The sequence below is a fragment of the Tursiops truncatus genome, chromosome 5, assembly GCF_011762595.2.
Source record: "Tursiops truncatus isolate mTurTru1 chromosome 5, mTurTru1.mat.Y, whole genome shotgun sequence".
NCBI classification, from domain to species: Eukaryota; Metazoa; Chordata; class Mammalia; order Artiodactyla; family Delphinidae; genus Tursiops; species Tursiops truncatus.
Window position 1 is genome coordinate 44,650,949 of NC_047038.1, and position 17,305 is coordinate 44,668,253.

The 17,305-nt window shown below is 44.4% G+C and overlaps 1 protein-coding gene across 1 annotated transcript in view; it reads right to left on the bottom strand.

Annotated features, from left to right (window-relative positions):
• FAM184B (family with sequence similarity 184 member B) overlaps positions 1–17,305 on the bottom strand; it is a 115,463-nt gene that overhangs the window by 55,149 nt on the left and 43,009 nt on the right. The window contains exons 2-5 of the mRNA XM_033856397.2: positions 11,078–11,830; positions 10,180–10,315; positions 8,897–9,036; positions 8,127–8,333 (exon numbers count right to left, since the gene is read on the bottom strand). Coding sequence (XP_033712288.2) covers positions 8,127–8,333; positions 8,897–9,036; positions 10,180–10,315; positions 11,078–11,830 — 1,236 coding nt within the window. The remainder of the gene's footprint in view (positions 1–8,126; positions 8,334–8,896; positions 9,037–10,179; positions 10,316–11,077; positions 11,831–17,305) is intronic.

Genomic DNA, 17,305 nt, shown 5'->3' on the forward strand with positions numbered 1-17,305 from the left:
AGCAGAATGAAATTTCTTCTTTGGCCTTCTCAACAGCATCCTTACTTTAGCCAAAATGATGGGATTCATAGGGCTGCTTCCTCCATGGTCCCTCCCCACAGCCTCACAGTCTCAGCACAAAGCAGATCCAGACAAAAGAACATTCTGGAGCCCATGTGAGTGGTGCAGCTGCATTTTAGCTGTGTGATCTTGGGCAGATTTCCTAACCTCTCTGTGATTCAATGCATTACTTACATGCTTAGCACAGTTCTAGGTACATAGTAAGGGATCGATAAATGCTAAATAGTACTATTCTTACAGATGCTTACGCTTTCTGATCTAGCTTAATATCTGGGGAAATTTTTCAAGTGTCTAGAGAAGTGGATGAAATATTCTGTTCCTCGTAGCTGAATTTTAGGTAGATATTAAGTCATTTATTTGTTCAACAAATATTTATTGAGACCTACCATGTGCTTGGCACTGTTCTTGAAGCTGGGGATAAAAACAGACAATATGCTTACTCACCAGGAGCTCACATTTGCGTGAAAGAGATAGGCAGCAAAGTCAACAGCTATAATGCAGTAGATACCATGCTGGATGGTGATAATTGATTACAGACCTTTATGGTCTAACTGGAAGTAGATGACATATTAGCAGTTGACATTTACTGAGTGTGTACCATTTTCTGGGCGCTTTTCACAGATCATCTCGTTGATCCTTATGAAAACACTATGAGCTAGGTAGTATTGTTAAAGCTCATTATACAGATGAAGAAATGAAGCTTCAAGAGGTTAAATAACTTGCCCAAGGCCATGCAGCCCGTAAGCAGAAGAGTCAAGATCCAAACTCTGCAAAGGATGACCCCTTGGCTGTGCTTCTTCCCTGCCTGCATGGGTCCAGTTATACGTGGACATTTTTCAGCAGTAAGTACTACAGTACTACACAGTCTGTGGTTGGTTGAACCTGTGGATGTGGAGGAACTGCAGATACGAAGGGCCTACTATAAGTTATACTTGGATTAACTCCCACGTTGTTCAAGGGTCAACTGCAGAATGAATGGACTTCATGGTTGATCGAATGTGAGGGATGACAGAGAAATTATGGATTTCTGGATTTCTGACTCCTGGATTTCTAACCTGATCATCTAAAAAGATGCTGCTACTGATCATCTGGATGACACCTTTACACTTTCTATGGGGCCAGCCCCAGGCCAGGCCAGTGGCCCTGGGGTGGCGCTTCGCATTGTCCCTGGGGTCAGTCATTTAAAAGAGGGCTGTGATTAGATTGTAAGGGTCGCATGATGTGGACACTTAGGCCAACGTATAGTGTCTTCAGTAAATCCACCATCTCCTTTTGCAGGGCTTGTTGCTTTGGAGAGTTCATTTTCTGAAGATGATAGATAAACTTTTTGTTTAAAACAAGTTGAGATAACTTAAGCAACCATCAGAAATAAGGCCGTCCCCTCAGCAAAGATTCTGATTTTTTTTTTACTTCATTATTTAGTCCCTCATTCACAGAATCTTTTATTGAACAGAAGTTTTGTTTAACATGCTTACTGGTGCAGACACTCGCTAACTCTGCCAAGGCATGTTCACTGTAACAGCACAGTGGAAACCCCCTGCGAGAAAGGTGCTTAGCATAAAGCAGTGGCTATTTCTAATCTTGCACAGCCTAACGTCCTAGGGTATATGTAATCAATCACAGCTTCAGCTGTTGCCTTGACAAATGGACCTAAAGGGAAAAAATTTCCCCACAAATTTCCTCAAGTGACCTTGAGGATTTCAACAGGAAGCGTTAACATTCTCCTCCTAACTCGTGGAAAGAGAAAAAACAACTACAAAGACAAGAACAGGAGGAAAAAGAAGGAGATGAGTGCTTTCAGATATATAAATTGCTGCATCCCACCCCTGGAAGAAGGCTCCATGGGCTATGAATTTACAGGATTCACAGAGTACTTTCATAAGCTCTGTTCTCATTTAACTCTCATAATACTTATGGAAAAAGGCTTTATTGCATCCATTTCACATGAAGCAAATCCAATGGCTGGTAAGAGGCAAAAGCAGGACTCCCACCCTTTTCCTGCTTTCTTGTCTAGATTGTCCACAATTACTGGCAGTTTAAGAAAAGACACATAAGGGAACCACTGTGACGGGAACAACAAATAAGCAGCCATAGGAAATCACCAAGCAGAGATTTCAGTTGGCATTTTAAAGGAAAACACGTTAACTTTTTTCAAGAAGAAAAATCACTCTTTGGTATGTATTTATAGTAAAGTTCCTGGTGTAGCTGAAAGAGTAAACCAGTACCAAGCCTGAAATGTCACTCAGAAGGGGAAGGCAGAAGAGATAATGATCTTAAAATTTCCATACTGTATAAAAACTATAACCCACAGCAAAACATTGCAAATAAACTACACTTCAATTTAAAAATCTGAATACAGAAAAAAACTATAACCTACAGACCCAAGACGTCCAAACAGAACCCCAAACAGAAAAACACAAAGAATATCACACCATGACATATCATAATCAAATTGTGATGATAAAGAAAAAAGTCTTAAAAGCAATCAGAAAACAAAAAGATACACTATGCACAGGGGAGAACAGATGAGAGTGGCTACCAACTTTTCATCTGAGGAAAATACAAACCAAAAATTTTAAAAAGTTGAACAGCATCTTTAAAGTGCTGAAAGAAAACAAACTGTTAACCTAGAATTCTATATCCAGCAAAATAACCTTCAAAAATGAAGGCAAAATAAAGACATTTTCAGACATATAAACACTGAGAGAATTTTCTGTGAGCAGACTGACACTACAAGAAACATTAAAGGAAGTTCTTCAGGCCAAAAGAAAATGATACCAGATGGGGTGCTTGAATATGCCAAAGGAATGAAGAGGGTAGCAATGGTGAATTAGAAAATATAAAAGACTTTAGTTTTCTCATTTAAAAATTCTCTCTGAGAGATAATTGACTACTTAAGGAAATAGAAAAGCAATGTAGAGTTTATAACATATGTAAAGTAAAACACATGACAACAATTTCACAAAGGTTAGGAAAGGCTAAATAAAAATAGTGTGTTGCTGTAAGGTTTATACAGTGAAGTATATATGTATTGCTTCTCCGTACAAACCTTACAGCAACACAATATGTATGAAGTAACATCATATTATTCGATGGCAATGATAAAGTTGCATGTTATAAATCCTACAGCAACCATGGCACACCATCCTCTCCCCAAAAGGAGAATATCTAACAAGTCACTAGTGGAGGTAAAAAAGGGAATACCAGGGCTTCCCTGGTGGCGCAGTGGTGGAGGGTCCGCCTGCCGATGCAGGGGACGCGGGTTCGTGCCCCAGTCCGGGAGGATCCCACATGCCGCGGAGCCGCTGGGCTCGTGAGCCATGGCCGCTGAGCCTGCGCGTCCAGAGCCTGTGCTCCGCAGCGGGAGAGGCCACAACAGTGAGAGGCCGGCGTACCACAAAAAAAAAAAAAAAAAAAAAAAAAAAAAAAAGGGAATACCAAAAGCTATATATTCAAGTAATCAAAAATAAACAGGAAAACAGGCAAAAAGAAAAAAAGATGTGACAAAAAGAAAAAAAAAACTCAGCAATATGGTAGACTTAATGATAATTACATTGAATGTAAATGGTCTAAATGACCCTCAAAAATCAGACTGCCAAGCTGAATAAAACAGAAAATCCAGCTATCCTATTCGGGTTGGCCAAAAAGTTCGTTCAGGTTTTGTAACAGCTTATGGATCCCGAACGAACTTTTTGGCCAACCCAATACAAACGCACTTTGACTAGAAAGACACAGGTAGGTTAAAAGTAAAGGCATGGATTAAAATAGACTGTAACACTAACCACAAAAATGATAGAATGTCCGTATTTTTATCAAAGTAGACTTCAGGACAAGGAATATTCCATAATGAGTAAGGGGCCAATTCACTGAGAAGACATAATAGGCCTAAATGTGTATGTACCTCATAAATAAGTTTGAATTTATCTAAAGCAAAAACTGACAGGACTAAAAGGGAAAATATAAAAACTGACTTAAATTTGATATTTCAATACTCCTCTCTCAATAATCAACAGAACAAATAGAGAAAAAATTAGTAAGGAAATAAGATACTTGAACAACACTATCAACCAACTTAACCTAATTATCATTTATGAAACACTCCACTCAAGAGCAGCAGATCCATATTCTTTTCAAGGGCACCTGGACCATTCATCAAGATAGACCATCCCTGGGCCATACAATAATATGAGCTAATTGAAAAGGAAAGAACAGAATCTGTTCTTTGATCACAAGAGAACTAAATTAGAAATCAATAACATAGAGATATCTGGAAAGGTTCCAAATATTTGGAAATTAAGCAACCTATTTCTCAATAATGAAGAGTATTTTTGGAGTTGATAGAAATAAAAAGTTGAAAAGAATTAGACAAAATCATTCACATTCACATTATTACTGAAATTAGAAAGCAGAGGCCTAGAATGGTTTGGGGTGACTTATTTAAGGTGACAACGTGGCTGCTTCCCCAGCACAGCACTTCTTACACCCAGACTTGACAGATGGTTTCAGTGCATGTCTTGTTCCTCCTTCCAGACTGTGAGCTCCCTGTAGGCATGGCTGATTCGTGTATCCCTGCATTGCTCAAAACACCAAGTACGCATTCAATGAATGATAAATAAACCATAAATGGATATTGGCAGGGTGAAGACCTGAAGGCTGCTCTCCAAGGCCCAGGGCAATGTTTATTCTGTTCTGCTACATAGACAGAGGGCAAAAGTTAGTGGCTTTGGAGTCAAGGGAGCCCTGACTCACACCCAATTCATGTGATACTCAAGTGACTTCATTTCCCAGGTTCCTCATCTGTGAAAGGGGAAAACAACCCCTGCCTACAGGGCTGAGGTAAGAATTAAATCATGGAGTGGAGAGCTATTGTTCCTTTTGGCTGCCCAGCCTCTGAGCCTTCTCTGAATGTTTGGGAAATTCTCCATCTGATACATCAGAGCCATCTTTCCACCACAGAACCAGAAAATGTCAGACTTACCTTCCCAGACTCCCTTGTGATGAGGGCATGGGCATGTGATTGAGGCATGTGATCAAGGCATGTGACCAATCAGACACACCCACCCCGGATTTTGAATTGGAAGCCATCGATACGTACAAGCTGGAGTCATAAAGGATCTGGCAACTGAACTTCCCAGGGGCAGCGGGGGCAGCCATTCTACAGCAGCTCTGACTGACGGAACTTTCCGTGATGATAGAAATGTTCTAAAATATAATGTAGCTAATGTATAGAAATCCCTCAACACTGTGCTATCCAATCTGGGAGCCACTAGCCACATATGGTAATTGAGCTCTTGAAATGTGGCGAGTTCCACTGAGGAACTGAATTTAAAATATTATTTAATTGTAATTGATTTAAATGTAAATAACCACATGTGTCAAGAAGCTACCATATTGGACACTGCAGTTCTGCAGGCAACATCCAGGGCCCAGTGTTGGTGGTGTCAGCTGTGTAAACAGAAGGTCTGGGCTCAGACATGGCAGCAAGGGTGTCTTCATCACTGAGTAGTTTGCCAAGCCCAGTTCCCTGGTTTTCCAGAAAGCTTTTCATTACCCTTTACTAAATTCCTTTCTTACCTAAACTGCCCAGGGTGGGTTTGTGATGCTTGCCACCCAGAATCCTAAGTGATACAAATGAGGTGTAGAACGCAGCAGTGTCTACAACAGCTCAGTGAGGACTCAATAAATCTTTCCACACTCTCCTAGGTATCAACATGGGCAAGTGCTAATTATAGGACACGTACTCTGCTCTGTCTGTGAAGATTAAGTTGTAATATCATCTAATCCTACAGACAGGAAAGGCAGATAAACTGTCTGGGTGAACTCCAGCCCATCTCCTGTGGTGTCTTTTTCAGGTTAAGGTAGCATTCAGGATACACAACATACTTATACTCAAGGGCCCAAAGGAACAGTGTGCTCTTAACTCTAGAGGGGAAACCGGTATCTATTTTTAGTCCATGAACACCAGATCTGGGACCTCTTCAAGTGTTTACCTTCCTGTAGTCTGCATGGCCTAATTTATATAACTTATATCCTCAGTTTGTAGAAATGACCATAATTTTTAAAAAGAAAATAAAAAACCAGGAGAAAATGCAATTTATTTCTACATGATTCATTTCCCAAATGGATCCATGCCCCTGATTAAAGCTGAAGTGGGATTTCTACACTCAGAGTCAGGCTTGGCTGACAGGTTACCAGGGCAACCTGTAGCTCTGGGAGAGCTACTGTCCCTCCCACTGATTGTGGCTCACGATGGAAAGCGGCTTCAGCTTTCCTCCAATGAGGATTGGATTTGTGCAACCTGTCACTGCTCATGGGGAGGAAAGTGCTTTCAATACAGCTGCTTCCCCCTCTGTGCAGGGATGGGAAACCATGGCCTCTGGAGTCAGGCTGTCAGGTTTTAATGTAGCTGCACCACTCACTGTCTGTGTGAGTGGATACATAACATCTTTGAGCCTCAGTTTTCTCATCTCTGAAATGGGGATATGAACACTCATTTTGTAATCCTGTTGGGAGGATTAAATGTGTCCATAAGAATAAAGTGCTTTATAAAGTATAGTGGACACTAATATTATCACACATGATGTCATCTAATGCACATGGTAACTAATCACAGCCACCGTTTATCAAACTTTTGCTACATGTTGTACACTGAGATAAGAGTTTATATATAAAACCATATTTAGGGGCTTCCCTGGTGGCCCAGTGGTTAAGAATCCGCCAGCCAATGCAGGGGACAAGGGTTCGAGCCTTGGTCCAGGAAGATCCCACGTGCCACGGAGCAACTAAGCCTGTGCGCCACAATTTCTGAGCCTGCACTCTAGAGCCTGAGGGCCACGACTACTGAAGCCCGTGCGCCTAGAGCCCGTGCTCCGCAACAAGAGAAGCCACCGCAATGAGAGGCCCGTGCACCACAATGAAGAGTAGCCCCTGCTCACTGCAACTAGAGAAAGCCCGCGTGCAGCAATGAAGACGCAACGAAGCCCAAAGTAAATAAATAAATAATTTTAAAAACTACCATATTTAATTCACATAACAAGCCCCCAAAGTATTTATCCTTATTTTCAAAATCAGGTTTCAGAAAGATTAAGTGACCTGTCCGTGGTAGTAAAGCCAGTGAAAGAGTCAGGACTTGGACCCAGGACTAGACTTTCTTAAGTTCATTTATTTAACCAACACATATTTATTGAGTATCTACTACTCTTCACCACCACACCTTGTATTCCTCAGTGATATATGATTATCTTTCAGTGAAAACTCATAGTGATAATGCAAGTTCTTAGATTAGAAAGAAGCCTTCTTATAATAATTAAAGCACCACCTATGCTCACAATAATACTGATATACTTCACTCTTTTCCTAAAGCATTCATATACATGTTATTTGCTTTCCTCAGCAAACACGAGGGATGATGCTTTGCATTCCCTCTCAGCAGAAAACGCCCCCTTTGGTGGGATGTTGGAACAGTACTTAGAGGCTGAGAAACTTCTCTCCCACTGGTTAATTAATTACCTTCATCTACCTAATGCCTCTTACGCCCCAGGCACTATGATGTGCTTCGTTTTTTCACACATGGATTACCTCATGCAATCCTCGCAGCTACTCTGTGAGGTGCTATTATCACCATCTGTTTTATAAATGAGTAACTTGGGGCCCGGCAGAGTTTCCCTGTGAGGAGTCCAGGTTAAATAACTTTCTGTGGTCACAGAGCTAGAGGGTGGCAGAGCTGGGATTTGAATCCAGGCAGTCTGCCAGGCCTGCGTGTTCACTTCATGTTATTTCTCTCTGTTTTTGCAGATTAGAGGATTTGAATTTCCCTAAGTTAAACACTCATATGACACAATTCCACCGCATGTCAACAACTCTAGGCCCTATTGTCTCACAGCCCTGGGGTGCCCTGTCTCCTCCTGAAGACTCTGAACTCCCTCTGATCAGAGAACTAGCTGAGATGTATATACAACAGGAGCTCAGTAAATGTTTGAGGAAGGAAAGAAGAAACAGAAGAGGAAAGGAGGGAGGTAGAGGCAAGGAAAAACAAACGGAACGGTATCTCTGAAAGGGGATCTCACCTTCTGTAGCCTCTGCCTCTCAGCTTCCACTGATGAGCGAACTAATTGGATTTCCACCATGTGCTTCTTCACCAAGTCTTCTAGGCGCTTCACCAGCTGGTCTTTGAGATGTTTCTTCTCCTCTTCTGTCTGATCTTTGATTTTACGAAGGTCTTCTTCATATTTTTGCTTCATACATTCTGTCTCAATACATGCCTCTTTCTTGGTCTATAAAAGAAAAAGGGCTTGTAAAACTGCCAGGGTGGGGAGAGGAGGAGATCACCATTTCTCTTTTGTGTAACTTCTACAATGTTGATTACTGATTTCAAAGCATGTATCACAAGGTACAATAAAGTTTATAAAATCACGTTTGATATCTGTAAGAGACTTCACTTTATCCACCATCGGAAAAGGGCTTTTTGGAGTAGTGTATCTATTGTCATAGGATCAGATATTCCAGCCCATACTATGGCGGTTTCTAAAAAATGCTTTGTTTGTTTTGACTGGGAACATATAGCAGGAACCTTAAGCAAGCTTCCAGTTTCCCAGGAGCTAATGATAAGGAGTTGGGGGAATTCTGCTACATTCTCAGTCTCCTGGCTTAACATGCAATGACATGCAGTTGGCAGGACGTTGGCTGGAACTTCACACCCATGCATGCACCCCTGAAACTATGGGACCTGTTGCTTCCAAGTGGACCTGTCATGGTTTGGGGCTGGCCTCCATCTGAAGCTCATTCCAGCAGAGTTCCCCTGTGACTGCTCCATCCCCAGGACTGGGTCAGACAGTACCTGTGTATCTGTGCCTCCTTTCGTGCATGGACACTCCTTGGGAAAGTTCTGATCCTGCTGAGGATGGAGACTGCAGGCTTCCAAATCATTCTCTTTCCCTAGGACTTTATTCTCTGAAACCCTCTCAGTCTTCATGTCATCTGCAAGTACAGTGTCAACAACATTGGGAATGCCCTTGGCCTTGGCCTCATGCCTGAGGCCTCTGCAGTTGGGTTGCCATTCTGCTATTCAACTATTTTGCCCTTGACTCCCCTATGTAATCCCTGCTCCATGGCCTTCTGGCCTCAAGCAAGGTCCAAGTGGTGATTGTCACCTTTGCCCAAGTAGCATCTTGAGTTCAAACAGTTGTCTGGCTCTCCCTTCTTAAACTAGTCATCTTCAAATTTTTTTGATTGTGCTTTCCATAGTTTAAAAAGAAATTGAGGACGTTCCTTGATATATGTACATTCAAAGGATTTAAATAAAGAGATTTCAAGTATAAGACAAAAAATAAATATAGTTATAATTGCTCAGTTTCTTCCCATATGCCCTACTTCTGAGACCACTGCTGTAAACCCTCTATACCCTCTGGTTCCAACTCGTACTTTCCAGCCCGAGGTGATTTCTTCTTTCCCAGACACCTCACTGCTGCCTGGGCCGCACCCATGATAGCAAGGCATGCTGTGGGCTGTAAAGTAGCAGTCCCATAAACTCCCTAGAGGCAGAGCCTAAGTTTTGTGCCTTTGTTATATCTCCCAGTGTCAAGCTGATGACACTGTACATACTCAAACACTTTCTGATGAGGGAGCTCAGTGGAAAGCACTTTGGAGTCAGATAATCTGAGACTCAAACACCACCTCTATCACCAGGCAGCTGGCTGGCCTTGAGCTAGCCACGTTAACTTTCTCAGCCTCATGTCTTCATCTGTGACATGGGATACTGACGATACCTAACTCACAACATAACTGGGAACACCCAATAACATCACTGTGTGAATGATGTTAGAGTATAAAGCGTTGTCTAAGTCTAGGGAAAAGCCAGAGCTGAGAAGTTCAGGCACTATGGTGGATCTGGTGGAGAACTTTCTGGGGGGCCAGACATCCTTTTGCATCATGCCTTTTAAATACCTGACCTGCGGCAGCTCTGGATGTCGGCTCACTTGTGTCCTGCATGGATGGGACTTGCCCACCAGGCAGGTCGGATCAAATAGCCCTGCCCTCCACTCTGCTCCCTCAACGTTTCAAGGCTGCAAGCAGCGTCAGGCCAACCTTTGCTGTGTAAGGAAATCGTTCCGGGCATCTCACCGCTTTTCTGTGTCACATGACACTCCTGCAACATTAGTCTGTCTTTGGCAACAGCCAGCTTCTCCCCAAGTTTTTCTGCAGTGCTTTTTAACTCTGAATTCTCCTGTCGAGCCTCCTTGAGCTGCACATCCAGGTCCTAAACAGACAGAAAGGGTCTCATTTCTCTTGTTACAGTTCTGGGTCAAGACATCCTATGTACATCAGATCTGAAAAGTGGGTAAGTGCACAGCATATGCCTTTAATCTCTGGAATTCAGTGGCTCAGGGTTCATCAAATCCCTACTCATCCTCTGATTGGCTGTGTGACTTCTGGCAAGTTATTTAACCTTTCTGTAGTGAGGATCAAATGAGATAAAGTGTCTGGGACGGAAAAAAAAATGCTCAGGGAGTATGAAGGATACTAGCTGCTGTTACTTTTAGAGATGGGGCTCTGTGAGTCTGTGGGCCTCATGTAACTGACTTGTCAATGGTCTGGCTTTCCACAAATACAAAGCCCCAAGGATGTTAGGACAGCAAGTTGTTACGGAGTGAGTGGGGGGTTTAGAATTAGGCTGAATTGAGTTCAAACACTTTGTAGCTGTGTGCCCAGCTAGGGCCATCCTTAAGCTTCTCAATTTCGGTTTTATCTTCTCATCTCTAAATTGTAAGTCTCTCAGCTCTCAGAGGACAGGGATCAAGGCCGGCTCACCGTGTGTCTCCTGCCCACAGCCCTGGCCTGGCACATGGTAGGTGTTGCACACACACTTGCTGAATGAATGTGGTTGAACTCCATGGAGGTAATAATGCTCGCTCTGGCAGAAGTCAAGGGCTTCGCACAGTGCGTGACACACGGTAGGTGTTCGACACTAGGGGCCATGCTTAGTCTCCCATTTGGAAGGTAGGAAGAGTCCCTGCTTTACCTGAATGCGGTCCTTCAGCTTCTGGGCGTACTTCTTCAGGTCACTTATCTTGCGGCCTCTGTGCTCCAGATCCCCTTCTAGCTTCCGGACCTGGGCCTGCAGGGCCGCCTCCTGGGCCTGGAAGTTCTTCCGGAGGTCGGTCTCCTTCTCCTGCCACTGCCACAGGGCCTCGCTCACCGACTGCTGCATGGCCTGCTGGACGGCCTCGTTCTCCCGCTCGTACGTGGCCTGCAGCTCCTCAGCCTTCCGAGCATAGTCCTTGCTCAGCTGCTGGTTCTCCGCTCGCAGCCGCTCCACTTCCAGCAGGACCTCCCGCATTTCGGGGCCGCAGCCCGGCTCGGCCTGGGGCTTGGGACCCTCCTGGGCGAGCCCGCCCCACCCGGGCGCCTCGTGGCCGCTCATGTGCCGGAGCCTCTTCTCGTAGTCGGCCTTGAGCTCCAGCATCTCCTTGGAGAGGGTGAGCACCCGCTCGGCGTGCTCGGCCTCCACCCTCAGCTCCCTCTCCTGGGTCTCCAGCCTGCACGCGGCCGACCGGGCCAGCGCCTCCTGCGTCAGCCGCTTCTGCAGCTCCAGGGCGCTCTCCAGGGCCTGGACGCGCTGCCTCAGGGCCTCCTCGCCCGCGCGGCCCTGCGCCTGCAGGAGCCTGGCCTCCGTCTCGGCCACCGCCTTCCGCAGCTCCTCCTGGTGGGCCTCACGCAGCGCCTCCATGCCCGCCTCGGCCTCGTCCTGGCGGGTGTTGAGGGTATAGATCACCTGCGGGAGAATTCGCGGAGCCGGGTTAGTGGGAGGGGCGTGGGTGTGATTGAGGGGCCACGTGACCGGAGAGGGCCGTGACCCTGGCCGTGACGTAGGCTGATCCCCACGAACTGCACCTGAGAAGAGGATTTGAGTGGAAGTGATTAGAAACTGTCCTCAGGAGAAACTGGTAAGGAGTTCCATTGGGACCTCTGGGAAGCACCATGGGAATCCAGTGAAGGGTCTGAAACAATCTGGGCCGCAAAAAGAGCCCCTCAAAACCAAACCAAAACAAAATACAACAAAACACTAGAAAATAGAATCCAGCAATGTAAAAAAAGGATTCCACACCATGGCCAAGTGGGATTTATCCCAAGAGTGCAAAGTTGATTTAACATCTTAGAATGGGATTGACATATATACACTATTATGTGCAAAATAGAGAGCTAGTGGGAACCTGCCGTATAGCACAGGGAGCTCAGCTCTGTGCTCTGTGACGACCTAGATGGGTGGGATGGGGGCGGGGGCGGGCAGAGAAGGAGGGAGTCCAAGAGGGAGGGGATATAGGGATACATATAGCTGATTCACTTCACTGTACAGCAGAAGCTAACAGAACATTGTAAAGCAACTATGCCTCAATTAAAAAAAAAGAGAGAATAAACAGAAAACCGAAAATAGTAAAGAAAAAAAATCAATGTGACACACCACGTGAATAACATAAAGGACAAAACCCACAAGATTGTTTCAACAGACACAGGAAAACCATTTGACAAAATCCAATACCTCTTCATAACAAAAACACTGACCAAACTAGAAAGAGAAGGGAACTCCCTCAACCCAATAAAGGGCATCTATGAAAAACCCACAGCTAACATCGTACTCCATGGTGAAAAACTGTTCTCCATAACTTCAGGGCTAGGTGCTGAATACACATTCAGAATCTCAGAAAATCCTCATGGCAGCCCTGCAAAGTTGGTATTTTTCTCCCCATTCTAATAATGAAACATTGAGGTTCAGAGAAATTAAGCAACTTTTTCAAGGTCACAAGGGATAAGAAGATTTGAATAACCTGTGCTCACAGCATGGTACTGCACTGTATCTCACCGTCCCTCTTGAACATTCATTCATTTACGCATTTACTGAATATCTCAGATGTACCATGTTCTGTGCTGAGCACTAGGAATATGTGCTGATCAATAAGGCAACTGAGGGCTTCCCTGGTGGCGCAGTGGTTGAGAGTCTGCCTGCTGATGCAGGGGACACGGGTTCATGCCCCGGTCCGGGAGGATCCCACGTGCCGCGGCGCGGCTGGGCCCGTGAGCCATGGCCGCTGAGCCTGCGCGTCCAGAGCCTGTGCTCTGCAACGGGAGAGGCCACAACAGTGAGAGGCCCGCGTACCGCAAAAAAAAATAATAATAATAATAAAAAAAAATAAGGCAACTGACATTGTGACCTCAAAAATATTATAATTGGTCCGGAGAATCTGACAAGAATATGGTCAGTTTCAACGCACTAAGTGCTATGTGAGGGATCAGCACCACTTACTAGGAAAATACAGAGGGAGGGTCTAGTAGAAAAGACAACTTCCCAGAAAAAGGGAGCCTTGTCTCCTCATCCTTGGGGGTGACCCGTTCCCTTTTACATGTCAACCTTCATGTGGGTAAGAACAATATGACTTCTTTGTGTTGTATCATAGCACTTGGTATGAAGTTGAGCACACGACAGGTTCATAGTAAGTATCTATTACGGTACTATTGCTGGTCATCAAAGATTCATGCTTTCTTTCCACAGAGTTGCTGCAGAGGAACAGCCACCAAGCAGAGACCACGTTTCCTAGTCCCCTTGCATCTAGATGGGACCATATGACTAGTGATTGCCAATGGAATGTGGCCAGAGGTGGATGTGCGTCATCTCAGGGCCCACGCTGGGGTTAGGGTTAAGGGGAGGGTTAAGAAGGAGGCATGTCCTTTCCCGTCTCTTTTTCCAACTGCAAACTTACTGTGGAGTGCAAGATGGAAGGTGCCTGGGTCCTCAGTGACTGAGTAGAAGGCCACCTGCCCACCAGGAGCACTGGCCTTGATCTCTACACGAACAAGAAATAAACTATCGTGTTGAGCCTCTGAAGTCTTGACATTTATTTGTTACCGCAGCCATGATCACCCTGGGAGAACTCACAGGACTCAGCGTATAGTCATACTCACGGCTATGATTAATTATAGAGAAAGGATACAAAGCAAAATCAGCAAGCGGAAAAACGAGCTTGGCAGTGGTGGAGGTCAGCGGGGAGTCTGGAGGAAACGAGGTGAAAGCTTGCAAGAATCCTCCGCAAGTGGAGTCACACAGGACTTGCTTAATTTCCCCAGCAAGGGGGTGTGACAACACATGTGAAATACTGCCTACCAAAGGAGCTCATTGAAGACGTAGCAAGGTTTTTATTGGGGGCCAGTCGGGTAGACAACTTCTTCTCGGCATTACCAGAATTCCAGACTCCCAGAAGGAAACTGCTCACATAAATTACATTGTTTGCACGAACAGTTAAGGCCTGCTGAGATGTTCTTATTAGTGTGGGTGATGGGAACCCTCTGGAAATCCACGTTCCCAGATGCCAGCCAAGGGTCAATTTTGCAAACAGACCATTCTAAGGATAAGCAGTCTCAGGTGTGCTATGTTAACTTTTCTGCAACCTGACACCCCAACTGATAAAAAAAGATTGACTTTTATTTTCAGTGGAGTCAAGCTGTGGCAGATCAAATCTTAACGTAAATGGGGTTTTCTCACGGTGAAGAACAAAACATCCTTGTAAAGTTTATTCCGTGAAATTTGGCATTGGTTATTCCATTGAGGATAAAATAAGTGAGTGGTGGTGGTGGTGATCTTGGGAACTGCGGTTCCTATATTCACTATACCTGTACAACAGAAAACTTCGATGGAGATCCAGTATATTCTGATGCCACTAAAGCACTTAATGAAGAAAGAACCCAAACATTGTACCCATTTGAGTGAGAACCATGTCACCTGGATCAGGGTCTAAAGGACTTCAGCTTTTTCCAGCATTCACTCATGTGAGTCTGCCCTGTCTGTGAAAATGCTCCCCATGGGCACACCCTTGAATTAACACAAGACCAGATTTCAGGCTGGAGGTAGCAGAGAGGGTCTCACACTAGGCTCGAGCCTCAAGGCACCTTGGCATGTACACTTTTATTCGTGGTGTCTTGCAATTAAAGTCCCCAAACAATCCCCACCAAAGACCTGCCCAAACTGTTCTCTTAGGCTGAGATCTGGTTTCAGAACTTTTGGCTTTCTAGAGGTGCCAGACCCACTGTCTCCTGACCTTCCTTAGAAGGTTACTCCAAGGGTATGTAGGCATAACCTGGAAAGTATGATACGTTATTATTCATATCATATTTTAGTCACCATCCTTTTTTATACACATATACATTCATATGCACCATGATTTTTTTTAATTTCGTAGATATCTTGGAGATTATGCCATTTCTGTATATAAAGAGATTCCTCATTTTTATTTTTGGCTACTTCCTATGCCATATCATATGGATGTGCTATGAATTATTTCTCCATTACCTGCTGATAGACATTAAGTTGTTTCTCTGTGGAAGATCATCAATATGTTTACTTCAGTGTTATTAAATAAAATTTTCCTTACTCTTTTTTTCCATTCCTCCTGGTAATCTTGAGGTCCAATTTTTGCTTATGAATGCAACAAATGAAATTCCAGAGCTTGGTCTTAAAAAACTAATCTTCACAGTTAGTATAGAATCTTAGGAAAGAGATGAAAGAGGTGTCTCCTCTCCCAGCCGTAGGTGGGGAGAGATGCCATTTTCCATCATAAAACTGATATGAAGAATTTGTATTAGAATTCTTCAGTTCAAAAGCATCAAACTCATTTCCCTGAACAACATGGAGACATTTGTGAATGTTCACAGCTGTGCCCATGGCAAGGGCACTCCTGGCACTACTCTGTTGGGTCATCTTGCCTATTCTCAAGTCAGTCTCATCTTTTTCCACTCTCTCCACTTCCTCATTCCCACAACCTTGATCTCTGAGCTTGCCCTCCTTCTTCCCCTAGCCCAATAGTCTCTTTTTACCTTAATTTCTCTCCTTTAAAGCCACAACCAATCATGTCAACTACCTTCTTATTGACATCTTCAAATCACCTGCGCACCTCATCTTTAGCCTCCAGATCAACCCATCCACCTCAGCTCTTGTCAAATACTACTAACTGGTACTTAAGATTTCCAACCTCATCTGTGCTCTCCATGCGGATACCATTTAATTGAGTTATTGTAGTAATTCCCTATTCTTTTTTTCCACAAGGGCTATTTCAATGTTCTACCATGTTTCTCAGGGCTATGACCCTAAATCCTGGCCCACTGCTACTCTCCTAGCATAGTTATCTCCTGTTTTTTTTTTTTTTTTGCGGTATGCGGGCCTCTCTCTGTTGTGGCCTCTCCCGTTGTGGAGCACAGGCTCCGGACGCGCAGGCTCAGTGCCCATGGCTCACGGGCCGAGCCGCTCCGCGGCATGTGGGATCTTCCTGGACCGGGGCAAGAACCCATGTCTCCTGCATCAGCAGGTGGACTCTCAACCACTGCGCCACCAGGGAAGCCCCTCTCCTGTTTTTTTTGAAGGAGTAATGATTAAGGGCTTGGACTCCAGAACCAGCCAAACTCAGCTGAGGTCCTAGCTTCACTGTCTCTTAGCTGTTGACCTGGGTCAGGTGATTCAACCTGTCTGGAGCTCAGTTTCCTAACAGTAAAATCGGATTAACAATAGCACCAACCTCCTAAGGCTACATTGAGGGCTACATGAGATATTGCATAGAGACACCAGATACCCAATAACTGCATAATGAATATTACCTTCTGTCCAGAGAAAAGGACTTGGACTTTTAACTGCAGGCTGGGAAAAAGCCAGAGCATTTGGTCATTCTTGGTATAGTACTGGGGGCAGAAGCAGACTGGTGTGGTTAAAGAGAGAATGGAGGGTGGGGAAGGGGAGATTAAGAACGTGTGCCATTCTTCCCCAAAACCACTGGTGAAGGGAATAGGGATAGAGTAGGCAGATGACTAGATGGGCAAACAGGATCAAAGTAACATGGAGGGCACTAGAGAAAGGCAGATAAGAAGATTTAGTAGAAAGGAAGAGAAACAGAAGAAATGGTATAACTCAAGATAAATGAGTTTTACTTGGAACAATTGGGGGAAAGCATAAAGAATTTCACCTCCTATGTAAAGTGTCCTTTAGCTCCCTCCAGATACTAGAAACTTATCCCATTCATCTGTCCTCCAGTGCACTGTGAACCACTTGGTTGTTACGGCCCTTTCATATCATAGTATGGACATTTAGATGCTGGATGTCAAAGTAAAATGTGAGCTTCATAAGCATAGGGACCTCAGCTGATATCTTCTTTAGTTCCCCAAGCACTTAGCACAATGGCTGGCCTGATCCAGACTCTCAGTGTGTTTCCTGTTA